At 46.7% G+C, this 22,634-nt stretch overlaps 1 protein-coding gene across 4 annotated transcripts in view; it reads left to right on the plus strand.

The window, feature by feature from the left end:
* Positions 1–22,634, plus strand: part of LOC142766944 (uncharacterized) — a 101,209-nt gene that overhangs the window by 6,177 nt on the left and 72,398 nt on the right. For 2 of the 4 annotated variants that reach the window (XM_075868139.1, XM_075868143.1), the window contains exons 2-4: positions 6,676–6,702; positions 8,284–8,418; positions 13,430–14,437. In XM_075868139.1, the coding sequence (XP_075724254.1) occupies positions 14,224–14,437 (214 nt within the window). In that variant the 5' untranslated portion in view covers positions 6,676–6,702; positions 8,284–8,418; positions 13,430–14,223. Of the gene's footprint in view, positions 1–6,675; positions 6,703–8,109; positions 8,419–13,429; positions 14,438–22,634 lie in introns of those variants that run through there. The other 2 variants (XM_075868142.1, XM_075868141.1) reach the window with 2 other exon arrangements.

A 22,634-nucleotide genomic window follows, 5' to 3' on the forward strand; every position in this document is an offset into this window, starting at 1 on the left:
CCCAGAAAGATGGCAACTCCGATGACAAGCCAGGCGGTCCAAACCAGCGATGCCCATGGTTCTCTTCTCGCCCATGTTTTTCATGCGCCACACACACCAAAGCCGTTTCATGAAGACATCTTCGAGGATGTTGGTGACTGGCTCGACCATTTTGATCGGGTTGCCAGTATCAACAAATGGGACGATGTTCGCAAGCTGCGCCAAGTATACTTTTACTTGGAGGATTCTGCGAATATGTGGTACGAGAACCACGAGGCCTCCTTTGCAACCTGGCAAGAGCTTAGCCGTCAGCTTCGTGACGCCTTTCGGAACACCGAGAGGAAGGAGAGGGCTGAACAAGGCATATCCTGCAGAAACCAGCGGCCGAATGAACGAGTACCCATGTTTGTCGAGATCATGCTTCGGCTCTTCAAGCGCGCGGACCCTGCCATGTCCGAGGAAAAGAAGGTGCGGCATTTGATGCGCGGAGTAAAAGAACGGCTTTTCGCTGGGCTCGTGCGCAATCCACCAACGGTAGTCACCCAGTTAATCAGTGAAGCGACCACTATGGAACGTACGCTGCAGCAGCGGTCGTCACAATACGAACGCCAGATCCCGACCACCGCATGCTCTATCGGCTCTTACAGCGAGAGACAGGCCCTCGCAGACTTCATCGAAGTATTGTTCGGGACGAACTACGACAGCTTCAGGCAGTGGGATCTCATCAACTTGTGTCAGCCCTCGCGGGTGTAATCAGACAAAAAGTCCGGCAGGCCGTCACACCCCTGACCCCAATCGCACCACCGATTCCCGAGGCCCCAGTCCTCACATACGCAGCGGCATAGCGATCCCCTGCGCCACCGGCTACAAATCCTGCTATGCGGCCCAGGTACCAGGCTATGCAGTAATTCCACGCCACTGCTTCGAGCCCGCCTCTTGGCTCAAGGTTCCCGAGGCACACCCACCTATCTGCCGTCTACCTCAAGACAAAGTGGTAGCAACGCAAGCACGTGGCGCGCCTCGGATAACAGTCCGCTCTGCTATCACTGCGGCGAAGCGGGTCACGTATACAGGAACTGTCAATACCGGCAACTGGGTCTCCGCGGCTTCCACCCTGATGCTCGATGCCCGCGCTACGGTGAGCGCCCCCGCGAAATCGAAGCCTATCTCACGGGCCAGCGAACACCTTCGACTGTTCAGCACCACCAGTCGAGATCACCGTCGCCTCGGCAGCCTACGTCACCCAGTTTGCCCTCATCGTCTTCCGCTCCTTTCAAGAGCCGGTCACCAAGTCCCCGCAGGGGAAACTAGGAACGGTGACTTCTGGGGGTGAATTCGCGGCCCGGCGAACTGTAAAAGACCCTCATTCGACGCAACGACCAGACGAGGATCATTCCGGTTTTGCAGTGTTCTCTGACAGCAGAAAGATCGTTTCTGCCGAAATCGCCGTCTTCGTCGACAATCATGCTGTCAACGCCCTCATCGACACCGGCGCCGACTATTCAGTAATGGGCGCCGCACTGGCATCTGAACTGAGGAAGGTTACCACACCATGGCAAGGACCCCAGTTGCGCACGGCAGGGGGCCATCTGGTGATGCCTACTGGTATGTGCACGGCACGCATTCGTATACGTACGTCGACATTTGTGGGCTCTTTCCTTGTATTGCGCGTGTGCTCTCGGCCAGTCATTCTAGGAATGGACTTCCTTCCTGAATACGGTGCCGTCATCGACCTCCGTGAATTACTTGTGTCGTTCGAGGATCCTTTTTGCACTGCAACTGACAGTACACAATTTCGGAAAAGAGCGCTTCGTGTTACCGACGATTCTCTGACTCTCCCACCTCGAAGCAGCCTCTTTGTCGAAGTAGAATTGAGACAGGACATGTCTCACGCGGTAACTGCAGAGGCCAATTTGTCTCTCCTCATTTCACGAGAAATCTGTGTTGCCAGAGGAATCATTCAGCCTAGCAATAGGCATGTTCACCTGCTGGTCACGAACTTCAGCGAACTTCAGCCACCTAACGAGACACACTGCCATTGCATATTGTGAAGAACTTGCCGATGTCGATGGTTCACCCACGTTAGCTTCATTTTCATCGAATAATCACCCTGACGAGGCCTTCGCGAGCACTCTCGACGTAAACGAGAGACTACCTTCGGCTCAACGATAAAGCCTTTTGTGTTTACTCGGCTCATTTCAAGACTGCTTTGCCACTACGTCAAAGGTTAAACAGACACCACTTGCTCAGCACCGTATCATCACGGAACCCACCGAGAGACCCATTCGACAACACGCCTATAGGGTGTCGCAAAAAGAGTAGGACGCTATACGTGACCAAGTTCAGCAGATGCTTCAGGACGACGTCATCCAGCCATCAACCAGTCCCTGGGATTCGCCAGTTGTGCTAGTAAAGAAGGACGGTACGTTGCGTTTTTGCGTTGATTACCGTAAACTGAACAAGGTAACCAAAAAGGACGTTTATCCTGTACCCTGGATAGATGACTTGTTGGACCGTATACGCAACGCTAAATATTTTTCTTCCATGGATTTACGTAGCGGCTACTGGCAAATCGCAGTGGATGAGCGTGACCGCGAAAAAACGGCGTTTATTACTCCCGATGGTCTGTACGAGTTTAAAGTGTTGCCTTTCGGTCTATGCTCAGCGCCAGCTACTTTCAAATGAATGATAGATACGATTCTCACAGGCCTCAAATGGCAATCATGTCTTGTTTACCTTGATGACGTCGTGGTCTTTGCAGACACGTTTGAACAACACGTCCAACCCCTTCATGCAGTACTTCAGGCAATCAGAACAGCGGGGCTTTCTCTCAAGCCCGAGAAATATCATTTTGGATATGAAGAACTGAAGTTCCTTGGTCACGTTGTGAGCCATGCCAGCATCCGCCCAGATCCGTAGAAAACCCGTGCTGTTGCCGCTTTCCCGTGCCCACAAATAAGCGCGACCTACGCCAATTTCTGGGGCTCTGTGCGTATTACAGGTGCTTTGTCAAAAACGTTTCGAAAATTGCTGATCCCCTCGACAAGCTTACAAAAGACGGTGTCTCGTTTGTTTGGGGTCTTGATCAGTGTCATGCGTTCGACACACTCCAAAACCTCCTCCAGGCTCCACCTGTACTGGGTCATTTTGACGAAAGCGCTGACACGGGATTACACACTGACGCGAGCAACGTTGGACTAGGAGCGGTATTAGTTCTGTGGCATAATGGCGTAGAGCGCGTGATCGCTTATGCGAGCAGAACGTTATTCCCAGCGGAGAAAAACTATTCTGCAAACGAGAAGGAATGCCTCGCTGTTGTCTGGGCCATAACAATGTTCCGCCCGTACTTGTATGGCCGCCCATTCAGGGTAGTTAGCGACCACCATTCCCTTTGTTGGCTCGCAAATCTCAAAGATCCCTCAGGTCGTCTAGCACGATGGTGCCTTCGGCTACAAGATTTCGATGTCACCATCGTCCACAAATCTGGGCGGAAACACACCGACGCCGACTGTCTCTCACGTGCACCGGTCGAAAATGCCAAGACTGACCTTGAAGACGACGACACTTTTCTTTCTGCCGTATCAGCAACCCGCTTGGCTGAGCAACAGCGTCACGACTCGGAGCTCATTCGGCTCATTGACTACCTGGAAGGACGCAATTCCCACCCTCCTCAAAGCTTTGCACGCTCGCTATCCTCCTTTTGTTTCCGCGATGGAGTGTTTTACAAAAAGAACTTTCATCCTACACAAGCTATGTATCTGCTTGTTGCGCCAACTACGCTTTGTGGTGACATTTTACGTGCGTGTCATGATGAGCCATCGTCCGGACACCTCGGCTATACGCGCACGCTGCAACGGATTCAACGCTCCTACTACTGGCCACGTCTCGCAAAGACTGTTAAGCACTACGTTCGCACATGTCGCGACTGTCAGTGACGTAAGGTTTCACCTTTACGACCAGCGGGACTACTGCAGCCAATAGGCCCACCAAAGGCGCCCTTTCGTCAGATTGGCATGGACTTGCTGGGGTCATTTCCCACGTCTTCGTCTGGAAACCGGCGGATTGTGGTCGCTACCGACCACTTAACACGCTACTGTGAAACCAAGGCACTTCCAAAAGTAACCACAGCAGATGTCGCCCAATTTTTCGTGAACAGCATCGTCTTACGTCATGGTGCTCCATCTGTCGTCATAACTGATCGTGGGACAGCTTTCACCGCAGAGATGCTGCAGGAAGTCTTGCGATTAAGTGGTACGGAACATCGTAAAACAACGGCTTACGACCCGCAAGCAAATGGGCTGACTGAACGACTCAATAAGACAATTTCAGACATGCTGTCAATGTACGTGGACATCAATCACAAGAACTGGGACGCCATACTTCCCTACGTAACTTTTGCGTGTAATACTGCTGTTCAAGAAAGTACCGGTTTCACACCTTTTCGCTTAGTCCACGGTCGCGAGGTCACGACGATGCTCAACGCCATGCTTCTGCCCGACAACTTAGGAATGTACCGCACCGATGCCGCCAAATTCACGCAGTGTGCAGAAGAGGCCCGTCAAATTGCTCGTCACCGTATTCAACATCACCAAACCACAGACGCACGCCGCTAAAATCTTCGTCACCATGAAGTTATTTTCAAGCCCGGTGATGAAGTCTGGGTGTGGACCCCTATCCGACAACGTGGCCGTTCAGAAAAGCTTCTTCGCCGCTACTTCGGCCCTTACAAGGTCGTACGACGTCTCAGCGACGTCACATACGAGGTTCTCCCAGGAGGCACTTCGACACGTTCCCGTTTCACCCCGCGAACTGAAGTCGTTCACCTTTCACGGCTGAAACCATACTTTTCGCGCTGTGAATCGCCAGTGAGCGACTGACTTTTCTCGTCTCTCCCTTACATTTTTTTCTATTTTTCCTATTTCTTATTTGACTCTTGGCTTCACAACCAACTATGATATTCCGCCTTACGCCATTCATTTTGCTTGCATGGTAATTTTCATCTCATTTTAAGTGTGAATACACTTTATAAGCGACCCCAAACCATCCACCGCCGTCGGCGGCGTCTGCAGTCTTCTCTCTATCTTTAAAAGTAAAAGGACTTGGCGGGCCGCAGCGCGACGCTCTACCGAATAAGCCACGGACGCAACGCTGGTAGTCCCCCTCCCCCTTCGCTCGTTCCTCCGCTCTCCTCACTCGCTGCAGCTGCGCGCGCACCCCTCTCTCGTGCGCCCGCCTTCTCTCTCAGTCTCCCGTCGAGAGCGGGTCGTGAGGGGGAGTAAAGTTAAAATCCGTTGGAATTCGCCAGTGAGTTAACGTAAACTCCCCCGTGTGATCAAATTGCGATTCCCAGGAACCATTACACCATAAAGGCACCATAGTGTGATTAATAAATATAATAGTGCGAATTATTAAATACCCTTTATAGCATCACCCCGTGTATTCGCACTTAACCATGCTCACCCTCGGGGAAATGCTTGGGAGTTTTTCTTTCCTTTTTTTGCCTTGATGTACAGCATCGAGACGATGCTTCTTGGGAGGGGGGGTAATGCCACCATTGATGAACTAGCCGCTGTGGCTCATACCCGTTTTGGGCTACGAAGAAGAAGAGAACATTTTTCGTTGCTCTGGTTCGGGTGAACTCCTGGCTGCAGGTCTTGTTTTTGCTCGCGACAATATGCTGAATTTATGATAAAAAATGCGAGTGGGTGGTACTTGAAGGCTTCACCAGATGGGCTTACGGGCAGACAGACAGATGCAAGGACGGATGCACGGGTGAACGCACAGACGGGCAGATTGGCGCGTGGACCACCAGTCAGATGAACGCACGGACAGACGGAAGCAAGAACGAATAGACGGCCGGACGCTTCGCCCCCCTCATCATCATGCACTCCATGGAGATGCTGTGATTTTTTTCTGTCGTATTGAAGTTTGTCTTTCTCTGTGTATCACTTTTGATCTCTTCTTATCTCTTCCCTCGTGAGTTGACTTATGGGGCTCACTTAGCATTTTTCTCATTCATAAATCACCATTCCCTCTTTCCCTCTGGCTAGAGGGCTGCAATGTTTGCCCGAAATCAAATTCTTCGCGTACATCTCGCTGGCGAGAGAAATCAAATTTGTACATCTTTTTTCACCTTTTGATGTGTCATACACAGTGTCTCTCACTCGCAAGCAGCAGACCCGTAGCCAGAAATATTTATTTTCGGAGGAGGAGGGGCTCGCCCACACTTTATGTATGTTCGTGTGTGCGTTTGTACGTGGGTTTGTGTAGTACCAAGTGAAATGCAAAATTATCAGAGGAGTTCGGCTGCATTTATATACATACACGCGTGCATGCAAATATATACATACATATGAGAGATTCAACGTGTGCACCATTCCCGACATTTCAGACCTGAAGCGTGGCTTGGTTCCGCAAACCGGGAAGATCAACAAGAAAAGCTGAAAACCCAAGTACATGCCACTTAAATGCTGTGCTTGAAGCACTTCACAAGGGCCTGCTTTACCGGTGATGCTTGCAAAAGGCACCCCTGTAGAGCAGTGCCATCTGTGAAAGTGCAAGAGCCTAAGCTGGGGCTCTTGGTGCACCCAGGAGAATAAAAGTTGGTCAAGCAGAACTCTTGCTCTTCACTAATATACACATAAATGTTTCCAAATCCTTTGTAGCAGTGTCTAACAAATTATGTTTATATTACAGATTTTTCTCGAGAGCTCAACTAGTATGGTAAGCCATACAAAAAGCGATATTGATTCTACTCAGAAGGCATTGCTTCTTAAGTACACATAATTAGGAGCGAAATCTGCAATGTACTATGTATGCATTGTAACTGTACTCGCTTATAGTCTTCACAACCACTTACAAAAATATTGATATTATTTCGTCACTAGAAGCTACTGCCGAACACAAACGGTGGCAGAAGCAGAAGACAGCCGTCGAGGAGATAAGACAGCTGCTTTTTTAAAGTGCATGGAAAAGAGCTGCGGCTTCTTGCCACAATATTGTTGGCTCAAAAGCACTGCTAATTCAACACAAAGTTCATATCAACACGTGCACAGGCTATGGTAGGCACAATATTCATTGCGAAAACAACCTCTATAGAGGTGAATTCTCCTAGATGAAAACAAATGTCAGCCATGTCAAGAACTCCCAAGCGTGCCGACAATGGAAGAATAGAATAAATCCACGTGAACCTTAGCAGACAGAATAGAAAACGCGAGGTATGAATGCCAATGTTCGAAATACCACGAACCAGCTTCCCTTGTATGATGCCGTGCAAAAACCGTAAGGACAGGAAGCACAAGAATAAGATCTGTGCGTGGCGCTTGATGGAGCAAAGTTCGTGCATTCAAGGTGGCCATAATATAGTTTCATTCCGCCAGCTTTACTGCAGAATGCTGCAATTCGGTGAACTGACTCAAAAGGCGACTCACTGAAACTCTTTCAGATTCAAATCTAGCTGTGAATCCGAGTGAGTTCAGTTACGGAAAAATTTCGTGAGCTTGATTTCAAGCGAGACCAGCTCAGGGAAATTATGGCGAGTACAAATCCGAGTGAGGCCTCAACGCAAAATATAATTCATGAGTAAGCCTAAATGAGCTTCACCATTTTTGCCGACTTATGATTCATACTACTGTACCACTGCATGAGAGAGAAATTTCTTAGAAATGCTGCTCTGCATGATCTTTTACCATATTCTCATTAAATCAAGCCAGCTGTCAATCATCTGCGCATTTAGGAGAATAGTAAAGATGCCACAATTTCACCAATAGAATAAGTCACGTAAAACTGAATTTTTTCTGGTGGGTTACTGGCAGCCATCTAGCTCTGCAGAATCACAATTAGTGCTCAATAAGCAGTATTTCAGTTGCTCTACTATATACCTACAGGCTCATCTTTTATGCATGACATCAGAGTTGCATTCATTTCCTTCATATATGTTTTGCTAGTGGTTTTATTGTTGTGCTCAAAACGGTGAGACGAAATATTGTCATGTACTAGTGAACACAAGCAGGGAGAAAGAGTGAGAGAAGAATATTGGAAGGCAGATGGGTCAGTCTGAGCTAGTATGCTCTAGCCCACTGCTCTGCTCAAAGGAAAGTGTAAAATGGGTGAATGGGAAAGAAAAGAGTAACGGGTATATGCAATAGCTGTGTACCATAGCTTTTGCTAGAGTAGCAACGACTCACAACAACAAGATACAAAGTTGGTTTTAAATCTTGAATTCAGATCGACACAATGTTATGACAAACATCTCTTTTCTTTTGCGATTGCATGTCCCAATCAATAATATTTTGAAATTTTCAGCCAGTGATATCCACCCAGAAGCCACACCGCCTTGCTCAACAGCTGCTGCAGCTTCCTGATCATCCACACCAACAACGGACGCACAACTTGGCACACCACCCCCAACATCAAAGACAGGCAATGATCCGGATGAGTGTACGTCTATTCATCGAATTACATGTTGTTTCACGAAACCTTTGTACATTCACCAACTGTAACGCGATGATGTAGTTAGGCAGACATACCATGTAACATATTACGGTATGAGGAGTCAAGTTTCACGCCTATTGATAGAATAGTTTCGAATTATTGCAACCACTTCATGAGGCGATATGTCAGCCGCACGATAGATTTCGAAGCACTTATTGTTCCACGACGAATTATTGTGATGCACTAAACCAAAGCAGTCTCGTGGAGTGCACTGCAACACTTAAAACAAAAGGTCACTTATTTACCTCCTAAAAAAGTTTGATTAGAGCCCCTTTATTTTAAAAGGTGCAAAGCAGCTCGAGTAAGAGCATCAAGGATATCGAAGCACAATTTGTTTACAGAAATGTCTAAAAATACTCCTGTAAAAAGAATTGGGGCGAAAAATTCATGAACTAGGGTTGTCGCTGGAGACGATGTTTAAACAAGCAGCCTTGAAAGAAATGTCTAAAAATGGAAACAATGGCAACAGCGACACTGTGTTCATAAATTTCTCAACCCCCTTCTGGCTGCCACCTTGCATTGAACTTCCGCCTCTTTTGCACATAACGTTGTCTTTTGGAAAAGCATACAGAATTTGGTTGTTCACCTACAGGCAATAAATTAGGTGGTTTATTTCATTTTTATACTGCAAGACGAAATAAATCATAACAACCTGATTTACATTGTTTCCTAAGTCCCGCTTGTTCCAGCCGCTTATCTGTGCTTTCGAAAACCCCACCCTCTGCCGCATAACCAAAACAGCCCGTACAAAACATGATTCTGTTTACAACCCTAAAACAAAAAGGTATGGATAACCTTATGAATCGAAGCAAGAAGTGCTAGAAGGCATCGGCGAGAATCGGATGGAAACAGCAAGTTGAAAATTTAACATGACTTCAGGCACTAAACACTATTGAGACCCTTGTATCAAGAGACCTTTTTGAATTGGTGAAAGCTCAAGTTCGGCTCTGTGTTTTTCCTAAAACTAAAAAGCATTGGCGAAAGAAAATGAGACAACTTGAACAAAAAATATTTTTATGTTCACCAAACGCATACCGCTTTTTGAGGTGCTTCAGTTGCCGCAAGTGAGAACATTAGGGCGCTGGCGGGCAGGAATTCCTCGACGCGTGGCATCGCACCCGGTACCAGGACAATATTCAATTCATAACTAAGGATTGGCCAACTCAAGACAAAGCAAGTGGTCTGCTTTTGATGAAATAACTTTGAAAGGAAATTGAGTGTACGACTAGTCAAAGGATATTGTATTTGTCTTTTCAGATGACAGACATAGAAGGACTTCTCGTGTGACAAACACAGCCCTTGTTGTGGCTGTGTCTGGCTTATCGAAAAATCGGATGCATCCAGTCGTTTTTGTGATATTTCTCAATGCAACTCTAGCTCTTGTGATCCGATGGCTTTTGCTAGAAAGTCGGGACTTTCTCATGCGTTCAAAAACGCGAAGTCACAACAAATAAATTAAAGTAAATACGAATATATTACTGGTGTCAGCTGCGTTCTCCTTCAAATTGCTCCACTTAGAAAATAAAGGCGGTACATTTATATTTCACGTTGAAAAAACGGGTGCTACTTTGGAACTACCTTCCCTGGCGGTAGGATGCAAATGATTTGGCTCCGTAGCTTTCCCTTTAGTGCCAAGAAAATCGAGAGTATGCACGAGGATTCCGCGAGCGTAGCTCCAGCTGTGTGCATGCGACTTGTCTGCTGCTGCGCCGGGTTAAACTAATCATGTGACTATTCGGTCCGTGGAGCAGCAGGATTTTGCTCTCGCTTGTGAATCTAGCCTAAGCAGCACACCTGCTGCTAGCCAGATCACACTGAATCACTTTGTGATTACGCGCACGCACCTTTACAAGAACACAAAAACACAGTGATATATTAAATGAAAATATCACATACCATGTGAATAGACCTCTTGTAAAGGACTTTGTTGGCCTGAGGGCCTCTGACTTCACATGTAAAAGCACATTATGGGACACAGAAGCTGGCGTATTCTCGGGATGAAACCAGTTTTTTTTTGCATTTGTTCAGAAAGACGGTGTTCTAAAGGACCTGTCAGTGTCATATCAGCGGTACTGAATCGGGCATAGATTACACCAAGCAATTGGACATCCACACAACGCGCGAAATTTCGTACACTGTACATTTCACAAACGTATGCAAACAGCTAATCCAGGTCATGCTACAGAAGTCTTAAGTTCTTTGTTCGGCTGTCTGTCACATCACATTCCTACACATGTTTTGTAGCAAGTTGCTCCATCACTACATCACAGTTGTTAACAAAAAACACAAACTCCAAGTCCTGAAAACGTGCGGCTGCATGGAAAACCCGAAAGCTTACAAATGATTAAGTTATATTAGATTCTAAATCACAAATATTTAAATACGTAACTCTCTAGTGAGGAGCTTCAGTTAATTTCGACAATCTGGTGTTGTGTAATGTGAAATGCCATCCCCTGTACACGCACTGCCAGCATTTATTTCACCTCCTTCAAAATGCAAGCATTGCAGCTGGAAAACATGCATTTTTCGGATCAGTCGCAGAGTGCCATTACCATCAAACCACTGTGGTGTGCTATGTTTTCTAATTACAACCTCTTACAGGTGTACGTACATTTTTAAATGACTCTGAAAGTGTCTTTTCAGTGTTGCATAGATTTGTGACATGCAAAAATAAAAGTGGTGTATGCAGATGCTGTGCTCTCAAGATATGACTGAGATGGCATCACTACTTGTGATAAAAGCTGCATTGTCTTAACTTTACTTTTTAATTGATTTACTTACGCGTCACTCTTTCGCTGCATACCCAATTTCGGTGTATTTCGCAACTAACGCAATCTAACTTTAAACTACGCAGTTTATTCTGTCTGTCTGTATACTTGCAAAGCTTAATATATACATTCTGTTACTTCGGGATGGTGAAAAGTGTGCAATTATGTGCTCGGCTCCACATTTGCACTTTTGAAAGACGTTTTCAACTTGCTTCGAGTGTTTCAATGTTTGTTCCTTATTGTTTGTGCACTCTACTATTAAACATAAAGTACGTGTAAAGCAGGTATACAATAACGACGCGAGCACTCTTGTGCAATGTGAACAAGACGCGCTTTTAATGCTGTTATATACACACGCAATGGAGGTGGAAATGTTGTACGCCCGTGTGCTCAGATTTGGGTGCAGGTCAAAGAACCCCAGCTGGTCGAAATTTCCGCAGCCCTCCACTACGGCGTCTCTCATAATCATATGGTGGTTTTGGGACGTTAAACCCGACATATCAGTTATGTACACACGCACTATCAATAGATGCAGGTCGTGTCTCGTTGCGTGAAAACGTTTTGAATGACTTTATCTAGTTGCTCCTTAGCGGTGGTTGCGCTGGTGGCTGTGGCGGCTGCATTTTCGTTGGAGGCGAAAATGCTCTCAGCTCGTGTGCTCAGATTTGGGTGCACGTTAAAGAACCCCAGGTGGTCGAAATTTCCGGAGACCTATACAACGGCCTCTCTCATAATCATATGGTGGTAGGGACGTTAAGCTCCTCATATCTATCAGTCAATCAATAACTTATAAAGTTCAGTCATGCCTACATGACGCAGATATGGTCAAAAATATTGTACAGTGTATTTGTAGTAGACTAATTCAATCAGTGTGCAATATCTTTATTGATATAGCCTGGTCAGAATACATGCGCATATTATCATTTTTTGCGTATGTATACCGGTGGAACATGACAAATTCACCGGTGCTGAAGTGGGTCCTGATCGCGAATGCCTTATTTTCAAAGCTCAAAACTGTAAAAGAGGTCCAACAGTGGTCATGAAACTTGATACTGAGAGAGCCTTCATTCCGGTTACAGCCAGTGCAGTGTTAGTATTACAACAGTGCATATTTGCATGACGTGCTACTTAAACGAAAATGGTGCGCATACAAGCATACACAAATTGATTTGAACTACAGTTCGCAAACACTGTCTGTGCCATTGGCTGAGTGTGCAAACTGTGCGCACAGTATTGAAACCAAACGCAACCATGGAAATACGGCCGCAATAAAGGTTTTTGTGTATCTTCAACGTGCGCTGTTCTCGTTCAGTGATCCCACAACTACGACAATCTAAAAACGTCTTACTACATGAAGCGAACACAGTTCAAGATAATAAAGGTAATGGAAACAATTACGAAGGGTTTAAAACGCTCTACAATCATGGCCTACCCACTTTGAGACACCGCCAAGTTAGAAAACGTCGATAACAAGCTGAATAAGCTGCTGACTGCAAGCAACCACGTTGCATTACAACGCCGTGAAAGCAAGAACGTTAGGAAAATGGACGATGGAGAGGGGGACATCACTGAAAAAAGTGGCTAGCTTTGAAGCCGGCCAAAGAGCTACCCCTGAAGAAGAGGTCATAAGGGTACAGAAACGTGGGGTCAGTTTATAGTGTTTTTAACTATAAACACTTTTTTACGGAATGTAGGACTGTAATTGGTTTTCTTTGCATCAATTTTTACCCAGAAAGAGAGTTCTCTGCCGACTATAATCACCTCCAAATCAGCGATATATGTGTAGTGTCTGGCTTTTGCAAACTCAAACATAATTATTTGTATAACGCGTGAACTCCTGCTTTGTCAGTGAGCTACTCCTTCCATCTACAAAGTAACCTATGTGATTTGACTCGTTATTGATACTAGTACGTAAGCAAGAACTGACGCCACTCATTAACAGAAGGTGCTTCTTGAGAATTTTACTTGATGTTTCCTAGCAGCGGCCGCGGGCATTTCGAATCGTATATGTAAGCTTTAGTACAAAAGAAGTGATGTCGTCGCACTGCAACTTCAGACTTGAAAAACTACTCTTTTAGTGTGCGCTTCTTCAGAACTTTTCGGGATTACAGGAGTGCTTACGTTTCTAAAATTGTGTAGATAAAGGTGTAGTTGGCAGTTTTGATTATGCAACTTTTATCTTTTTGCAGATTTTTGTTGCAGCAGTGCCCTGTCTTGATCAACTCCGCATTACCAGAACTTCTACGGGTCATTAAGGCAAAGTTTTTTGTTAAATTATGCAAATGCTTCATTACAATGTTTACGGTATACTAATCAAGCCACTGCCGCAACTTAGCTTCTCACCGCGCATTTTCAATGTATAATACGATGAGAGGCAATGCGAGTAAATCTAGGCTCTTCCATTATGACCTGCCGTGTCTTGCCCACCCACGGCTAAGGCCTGAATTGTCCTTTTTTCGTTTTTATGCTTAGGCCTAAAAGCAAAAGTGAATATTTTACATAAATTGCGTACCTCAGTATGCCACCTCGAAAGTATGCGAGGCTTAAGACTTAAGCTGGTTCACACTTCTTAATTCAAACAAATAAAACAGTTGTTACGTAAGTAAGTCCACCTGCCTCGGCTGCCTTTATTTCCAAATTTCAAAAATAGTAACCGCCATTTTTATGAGCTGGATCATGATAACAAATGAGATGTAATGGCTCAATCATCATCACGAGCGCAAACACCATTTGTTTCCTTTTACATTGAATTTACTGAGAACCCCCCGAAATTTATTTCTATAACACTTTCAAGATTACCTCAAGCAGCATGGAAGCAATATAAAAACTAGAAGATATCACCCACTGTTCTAATCGATGTTGTGCGAACCAGTGGCGTGAGTGATTAACGCGAAACCACTTCCTATTAAAAAAACGATGATATAGTCATGTACAAAACACATTTTTAGAAAAATTAGTGAAGAGTACAGACGAGTATTCATTGATGCGCGAGTTAAAGATAGAATTGGTGCGTATGGGGGAATATTTTGTAAAAATAGAAATTCTTTTGATTCATTTTTGTTTGTTTAAGATTATCATGCAAGCTTCCTCGTCATTCATGTTTTCTTTTCTTAGTACGGCAATTGAGCAGGAAGAAGCTATGACACTGATTTTGATCATCGTGACTCTTGCTTGCAATGCAGCCCATATTGCTGACGGTAAGTTGCTTTAAATTTTATAAATATAGCATAAACGACTTCTGCCACTGTCCACATATATTTCCTTCTGAAATGCAGTTCGTCATAGCGTACGCTAAATGATGTAGCAGTTCCAATTAGATGAAACGGTCTCTTCTAACGGTCTCTTCTTTATGAGCTAGAGTACTGATGTTTACGTTTCAAATAAGTTGCTTGTTGTGTACAATAACTAAATACTTGCATTGGTGTCAGCAGCCGGTAACATTTATTATCAGTACCATGCATTTATGCAGTGTTGATATGTAGAGTGGTACAAGCTTGCTTTGTTACACACTCTTTTTTACAAACATAAACATTGTTATTTAGAAATATCCTAAAGGACCTGCTAACAGTTTAAAAAAATTGTTCATAATAGTTCAGATGACAAGGCTACAGTTATTCCCTTATTCGCCTGCTGTCTTCGCGATATGATTTTATGTAGTTAGCTCGCCCAAGCCATAAATCTTTTGCTGCTCCTTCTTTCATTTACATTTTTTATGACCTCAACCCCATTCTCTGTGAGGCTATTGAATGTAGAAAAATAGAGACTGGAAATAATTCCCATCTGTAGCTCCAGCCACTACATACCTGACGATGCCCACCCCCCGTGATCCCGGCACATTATCTGCACAACCTGGGCTCGACGTCGACTACTGGCTCCGTATGTACGAGCGTGTTAGCCACACACACCGATGGGATCCTACCATGATGCGCGCCAACGTAATATTTTACTTGGAGAGCACCCCACGGGTCTGGTTCGACGCCCATGAGACCGAGCTCACTAGCTGGGGTACCTTCAAGGAGCGACTACACGACATCTTTGGGGACCCGTCCGGTCGCCAAACGGAAGCGCGAAAAGAACTCGCCACTCGTGTGCAGTCGTCAACAGAGTCGTATGTCTCGTACATACAGGTTGTGCTTGCGTTGTGCCGAAAAGTCGACGAGCAAATGACAGAGAGTGACAAGGTGGACCACATACTTAAGGGCACCGTGGACGACGCCTTCAATTTGCTCGTCTACACTAACGTCACGACCGTAGATATGACTATCAAAGAATGCCGCCGCTTCAAAATGGCCAAAAGCCGCCGTTTTCTGCCTCAATTTACGCGGCTACCAAACACGGCTGTTACATTCACTTGCACCGATCTCGGTGCCACACCACCCATGCAGGACAGAGTGACGCGAATAGTTCAACGGGAGCTTGAGGCATCAAGTCCGGCACCATTTCCTCCATATCCGCTCGACCATGGCGCCGCACAAACGGCTCCGCCGGTCTCCGTTATTCAAGCCGTCATGAGGCAGGAAATTGCAAAGCTTGGTTTTCCTGTGGCCTGCTCTATCTCCCGACCCGTCTCCAGACCAATGACAACAAATGCACCACGCCATGACTTACACTTTATTCCGCGATCCCGCAATCCGGCGGAATGAAGAACTGCAGACGACAAGCCGATCTGCTTCCGCTGCCACCGAGTTGGCCATATCTCCCGCTACTGCCGCAGCACTTGGACGCCCTCAAACTGAAGCCATATTTCCTCTAATCAACCATACAAGGACTCCCGTCGGTATTCGCCCAGTCGTGTGTACCCTTCTTCCGACATCACCAACACCCGCTCCACTGCTCGTTCGCCGTCACCTCAACGCCGCCGTTCCCCATCGCCCCAACCATGCCGCTATCCATCGCCGGTCAACTATGGATCCTCTCGGACGGAAACCTAGATCATGCAGCTCCGGGAGGTAGTGCTGCATCGCTTGCGAATGATCCAAATCCTCCATTGACGCTCCCCACTGATACAAACTTGATGGAGGTGTAAGTGGACGGTAATTCTTTGACGGCGTTAGTCGATACCGGAGCTCAAGTGTCCTTAATGAGTGCTCATCTGTGTCGCCTGCTAAAAAAAAGTCCTCACACCTGCAGCAACTAAAGCCCTCCGTGTCGCTGATGGTGGAACTGTGGCCATCACTGGAATGTGTACAGCTCGTGTTAGTATTGCCGGCCGCCATGTTCCCGTCTTATTTACGGTGCTTGAACATTGCCCCCACGGCCTAATCTTCGGAATAAACTTCCTATCGACACATTCTGCCCTCATCGATTGTACCGCTTGTACTCTCTGCCTAGAACTTCCTCTTCTCCCGGATTCTCACCCTGAACTCCCGAACAGCTTGTGCACCACTGACTTCTTCCGGATACCACCTAAAGCTTTCACATTCATAGAATTGGCAACACCCTCTCCCGTGCTCGACGGTGATTATATCGTGACGCCGATTACTGATGTTCTCTTGGCGCGTGACATTACTGCCCCACACTCTGTCGTAAGCATGGCCTCTAACCGAACATATTTACCTGTTATCAACTTCGGTTTCATAAAACAAGTGCTACCCCAAGGAATTGCGGTCGCCACACTAAGGCCTTTAATTGACGACCACGTCACCTGTTTTACGGCAGACGTATGTCCCGAGAACCCACATCACTCGCAGGATGCCACGTGCCTCGATGCGACCTTACGCTCCATGATTGCCCCGGACCTCAAACCTGAGAAGTCAACCGCGCTCTACCGCCTTCTGGCTTCATACCGCGACATATTCGACATCGACCAGCGTCCACTCTGCCAGACTTCACTCGTCAAGCACCGCATTAGCACAGGTGATGCTCATCCCATTCATCGGCGACCATACCGGGTGTCTGCCACCGAGCGTAAAATAATTCAACAAGAAGTCACCAAGATGTTAGCCAAAGGAATTATTGAACCCTCTTCGAGCCCTTGGGCGTCTCCCGTTGGGCTCGTTAAAAAGAAAGATGGCACGTGGCGCTTCTGCGTGGATTACCATCATCTGAATAGAATCACAAAAAAGGATGTTTACCCTTTACCCCGCATCGATGACGCTCTCGATTGTCTCCACGGCGCCCGATACTTTTCCACAATAGACCTAGGTTCCGGCTACTGGCAGATTGCTGTCGACGAAAAAGACCAAAAGAAGACTGCATTTGTAACTCTAAACGGCCTATATCAGTTGAAGGTTATGCCATTTGGGCTATGCAACGCCCCAGCCACGTTCGAGCGCACGATGTACTTTCTGCTACAAGGGTTCAAATGGTCAACATGTCTTTGTTATCTTGACGATGTCGTTGCATATTCCCCAACAATTGAGACCCACCTTCAGCGTTTTTCAGCTATTCTCGACATATAACGCACTGCAGGCCTCCAATTGAACTCGTCGAAGTGCCGCTTCGGACGCCGGCAAATTACAGTGTTGGCCCACCTTGTCGACGCCTCTGGTGTGCAGCCGGACCCCGAGAAAATTCGTGCAGTCACCAGTTTTTCTGTACCCCAGTCAGCCAAAGGCGTCCGGAGTTTTGTAGGACTTTGCTCCTATTTTAGAAGGTTTGTGAAAGGTTTCGCAACCGTCACTCGACCCCTCACAGAGCTTCTAAAGAAAGACGTCACATTTACGTGGGGTACCGACCAAGCTGCTGCTTTTTCTCACCTAATCACGCTATTGACGACTCCACCCATATTGGCTCACTTTGACCCATTCGCTCCGACGGAAGTTCGAACCGATGCTAGTGGTCACGGAATCGGAGCCGTGTTAGCCCAGCGCCAACGGGGACACGACCGAGTTGTCGCCTACGCTAGCAACCTCCTCACAGCTGCTGAGCGTAACTAATCTATTACGGATCGTGAATGTCTTGCTCTTGTTTGGGCAGTCTCAAATTTCCGCCCATATTTAGATGGCACTAATTTCTCTGTGATAACTGACCACCATGCGCTATGTTGGCTTACGTCAATGAAGGATCCTACTGGCCGGCTCGGGCGCTGGGCTCTGCGACTCCAAGAGTATACCTTTACAGGGACGTACAAGTCCGGACGCCTACATCAGGGCGCAGACTGCCTGTCGCGCTACCCAGTCGCTGAGTCGAGCACTATGCATGGCACCGACACCGATCCTTGCGTCTTTTCCCTTTCGCAAATGACATGCATCGGTGACGAGCAGTGCTATGATGCGTCCTTGCGTGCTATCATTGAGTGCCTCGAATCACCATCTTCCAGTCAGTCCGATCGCTCATTCGTGCTCCACAATGGTGTATTATACCGCCAAAGTTTTGAGCCGGTTGGACCGGCTCTGCTGCTTGTCATTCCGAAACACCTTCGCTCGGAAGTTCTACATGAACTTCATGACCTTCCGACTGCTGGTCACCTTAGTGTGTCACGCACTTACGACCGAATACGCCGACGCTTCTACTGGCCAGGGCTTGCACACTCAGTCAGAAGATACGTTGCGGCTTGTGATGAATGTCAGTGCCGCAAAACGCCATCGACACTTCCCGCCGGACGCCTTAAACCACTTGATATTCCGTCAGAACCCTTCTTCCGCGTTGGCTTGGACCTACTTTGCCCTTTCCCCTTGTCTTCCTCGGGTAACAAGTGGATAGCCGTGGCCACCGACTACGCCACGCGTTATGCCATCATACGAGCTCTCTCAACAAGCTGCGCCACAGATGTCGCCGACTTCCTCCTCAAGCACGTGATTTTGCAACATTGAGCCCCACGGCAGCTGCTTACAGACCGTAGCCACACCTTTTTGTCGAAGGTCATATCCGACATCTTGCAGTCCTGTAAAACGAGACACAAACTGACTACGTCATACCACCCGCTAACCAATGGACTCACGGAGCGTCTAAATTGAACTCTTACAGGCATGCTCAGTAAGTATATTTCTACCAACCACACCGACTGGGATCTCGCGTTGCCGTACGTCACATTTGCCTACAATTCTTCGCGCCATGACACTTCCGGTTACACTCCATTTTTTCTGCTGTTTGGCCGAGAACCAACATTGCCTCTAGACACCGCAATACCGTCCCCTGGAGTGCCGATCAGTGAATATGCCATGGACGCTATCACTCGGGCCGCTCACGCACGCGAAATCACCCGTACTCGCCTTCTGACCTCTCAAGAGAAGCAACGGCGCTTGTATGACCAACGAAACCGCGACGTGCACTTTCCGCCCGGTTCTTTGGTACTGCTCTGGTCTCCTACCCCTCAAGTTGGCTTGTCAGAAAAACTGCTTACTCGCTACACAGGCCCATACCGAGTCCATCGTGTGGTTACTCCTGTAACATATGAAATTGGTCCCGCCACCCCGTTGCCTTCATGTGCCCAGCAGGCGACCAATATTGTACATGTTGCGCGCTTGAAGCCCTACAACTATCCTAGTGACGTTGACATCTAAATGCGCTGAGACGGCACGTGCGCCGTCGGGGGTTATGCTACATGCATGTATATTGATATTCTAGGGGGCGACGCGCGTGTGTGCCTGACGAGGAAGACGAAGAGTTGTCTCCGCTCGATCGCTGGTGAGCCGGGAACGCCATTACCGCTGGTTTTGAATATATCTAATCCCCAGCCTCGTCGTTACGGCGTCTCTTCTTTTCCGTAACAATATGTTCAAAATTAAATATCCCAGAAAGGTATTTATCTGTATAGGGTTGAATTCTGGCCTGTTCTTAACCCGCAGCTGTTGGGGTACGTCGTAGCCAATAGAAGTACGAGACTTTTGGCTACTGCTCAAGCAGGAGTTTCCTAAAGCTCCTCAAAGTCCAGAAAATTTGAATACGAGTCATACACAACAAAGTAAGACTTTCCGGCGTATTCAGTGAAGTCTGTTCCCACTTTTTCTTACGGACTATCAGGTATATCTGGCCAAAGCAAGTACTTGTAGCCACAGCAATTGCAGTACTTTCTTGAAGCTTCTCCAAGTTCGGTAAATTTGAGTACCGGTGACACACAACGATACAATTCTTTCCGACATATTCAAGCAAGTGTGCTCGCACTCAATCTTTTCGGTTTATTAGGTGTATTCCGGAAAGCAAAGGTTCGTCAGCTTGTCTGTAGGCCTCCAACTGACAGGAAGGGCCGTGCTATATCTTATCAGATATGTCATCATTCGTGCCAGCACATAAACTGTAGCACTCGTGTTTCATACTTTTGAAAGCCAAGGGGACCGTGGTGGTGTTGATTTAACGTTTATTGGCGCATCAAAGCCAAAATTGCAACTTTTGTTCCCTTAGTAGTAGGTCCCTGACAGCCAATAGCTCATTTGGGCACATTTTACACTGACCTTTGATAGGCTGTGAAGCTTTCAGTCGTTTTATGACAATGACCAGTTTAGATTGAGCTGCAGTAACGCTAGCTTGTTCTGGCATTGTTTTGAGCTTACTTGTTGAGACAAATGTCTAATAGCATAAACTGCAACATTCACCTAAGAATCACCTGACAATTCTTGGCTTTGAAGGTCGGACAGAATGTCTGCTATTATAAGCTTCTTTCCAGGAACGTGCTGTATCTCGTAGTTCTGATAGTACATGTGCAAAAAAATTCTTGTCGTCTCGGCAGTATATCACCAAGACCCATTTTAAAAAAAGAGCAAACAAAAGTATGTGGCAGTTTATGCGACTACGTGCCTGCCAGCAACAAATTCTCTGACTCCTTCACACCCCAAAAGTGTACAAGTTCTCTCCATATTCTAACGATTTGGCGCTCCACCGTGGTGGTCTACTGACTAAGGTACTCGGATGCTGACCTGCTCGTCGGGGGATTGAATCCCGGATGCAGCAGCTGCATTTTAAATAGAGATGAAAGTGCTGTTGGCCCATGTGCTCAGATGTGGGTGCACGTTGAAAGTCTCCTGGTGGTCGATATTTTTGCAGCCCTCCACTACGGTGCCTTTCATAACCATATGGGGGTTTGGGGACGTTGAACTCCACATATCAATCAATCAATTAACGGTTTGGAATCCTAGTCTACGAGACGAAGTAGACTGCTTCGTGCAAGTGAATTGACCTCTGCTTCTGCTCCCTTTACGGCCATCGCGAGGGTCATTTCTATCTTGACTAACAGCTTTTCATGCAGGTTTTCGCTTGCACTTCCAAAAACTATCTTGTCATGTAACATGGATGCACGCAATGTGCCAAATATACAGCTCCTAGCCTTGAACTGCCAGTTCCCGTAGAATTTTGTGAATATCGCGCCATCTGCTTGAACTTTACTGCAAAATGCGGTCCTCTCGCGTCTCATTACTTTCTGACAGACAATATAGGCTTCGGAGACTTCCATCAGTTTGTCATGGTCGACTTTGTCCTCTTCGCTGAAGCTAGAAGTGCTGAACACATCCACGGTCTGCTGTCAGGCAAGATTAAAAACAGATGACCACTTTCCGCTTTTGGGTGTGTGATTGCTGTGGTTCCTATTCCATAGCAGCAGCTAAATAACAGACTATACGGTGCTCGAAGTTCAAGCAATTCCCTACCAACCTCAACAACCTGTGGCATTTTCGATGAAAGGAAGTCGGCAATGGCTCGTGATGTGGGCGTCAATGCGGGAAGCCATCTTCTGACACCATGGATCGATTGATTGCACACGTGCTTCAATGTCTCAACAGCCACCTGTTTTTATTACCAGCGGCATGCTTTTATACGGTCGTGGCGTGTGCAGTTTTGCCCATTGTAAGATATGCTATACCGTTAAGTTGCCTTTTTGTGATCAATTTTTCCATTTATTTGAGACCGCGTAAAATAACTCCTCAGTATGATCCATACTACACAGAATTTTCGTTTGGGAGTCACGCTTCTGGAGAAAATCATTTCCCGGCAAACAAGCTGGCGCTTGCTTACCGCAAGGGTCCTTATCGGTGGTCTATGAAAGCTGTAGGTTCACTACGTTTCATGGTAACCTAGTTGAGGTACATTGCAGCTTAACGAGACGAAGGAACTGCGACAACGACGTGTCATACCACACGAGTGTGATGAACATGTAACTTACTACATGTTTGTGCATGTGTGCTGTGTTATGTGTCATCTTTCTCTACCTTTTAACTATTTTCTCTATCTCTTGTAGTTCCCTTTTCCCGTTACCCCGAGCAGGGTAGTAAGCCGGCTTTCTTGGACTTGTTAACCTTTCTGCTTTTGCCTCTCTGTGGTCCCGTCTTCTTTCTAGTTGAGGTAGCAAACCACCGGCTTGAATTTGCATAAAAATACATTGAAGAATGCCATTACTATATCCAATTTCAATTGTAAATGTTCATTTTGGCTCTAGTGAGGCAAGCTTGCTACGTGCCGCCCACGTGCGAAGAAACCTGATGAAAATTTGACACAATACGCAAGCAAAACATGCAAACAACAGAA

This window comes from Rhipicephalus microplus, chromosome 7 (genome assembly GCF_043290135.1).
Source record: "Rhipicephalus microplus isolate Deutch F79 chromosome 7, USDA_Rmic, whole genome shotgun sequence".
In the NCBI taxonomy this organism is placed as follows: Eukaryota; Metazoa; Arthropoda; class Arachnida; order Ixodida; family Ixodidae; genus Rhipicephalus; species Rhipicephalus microplus.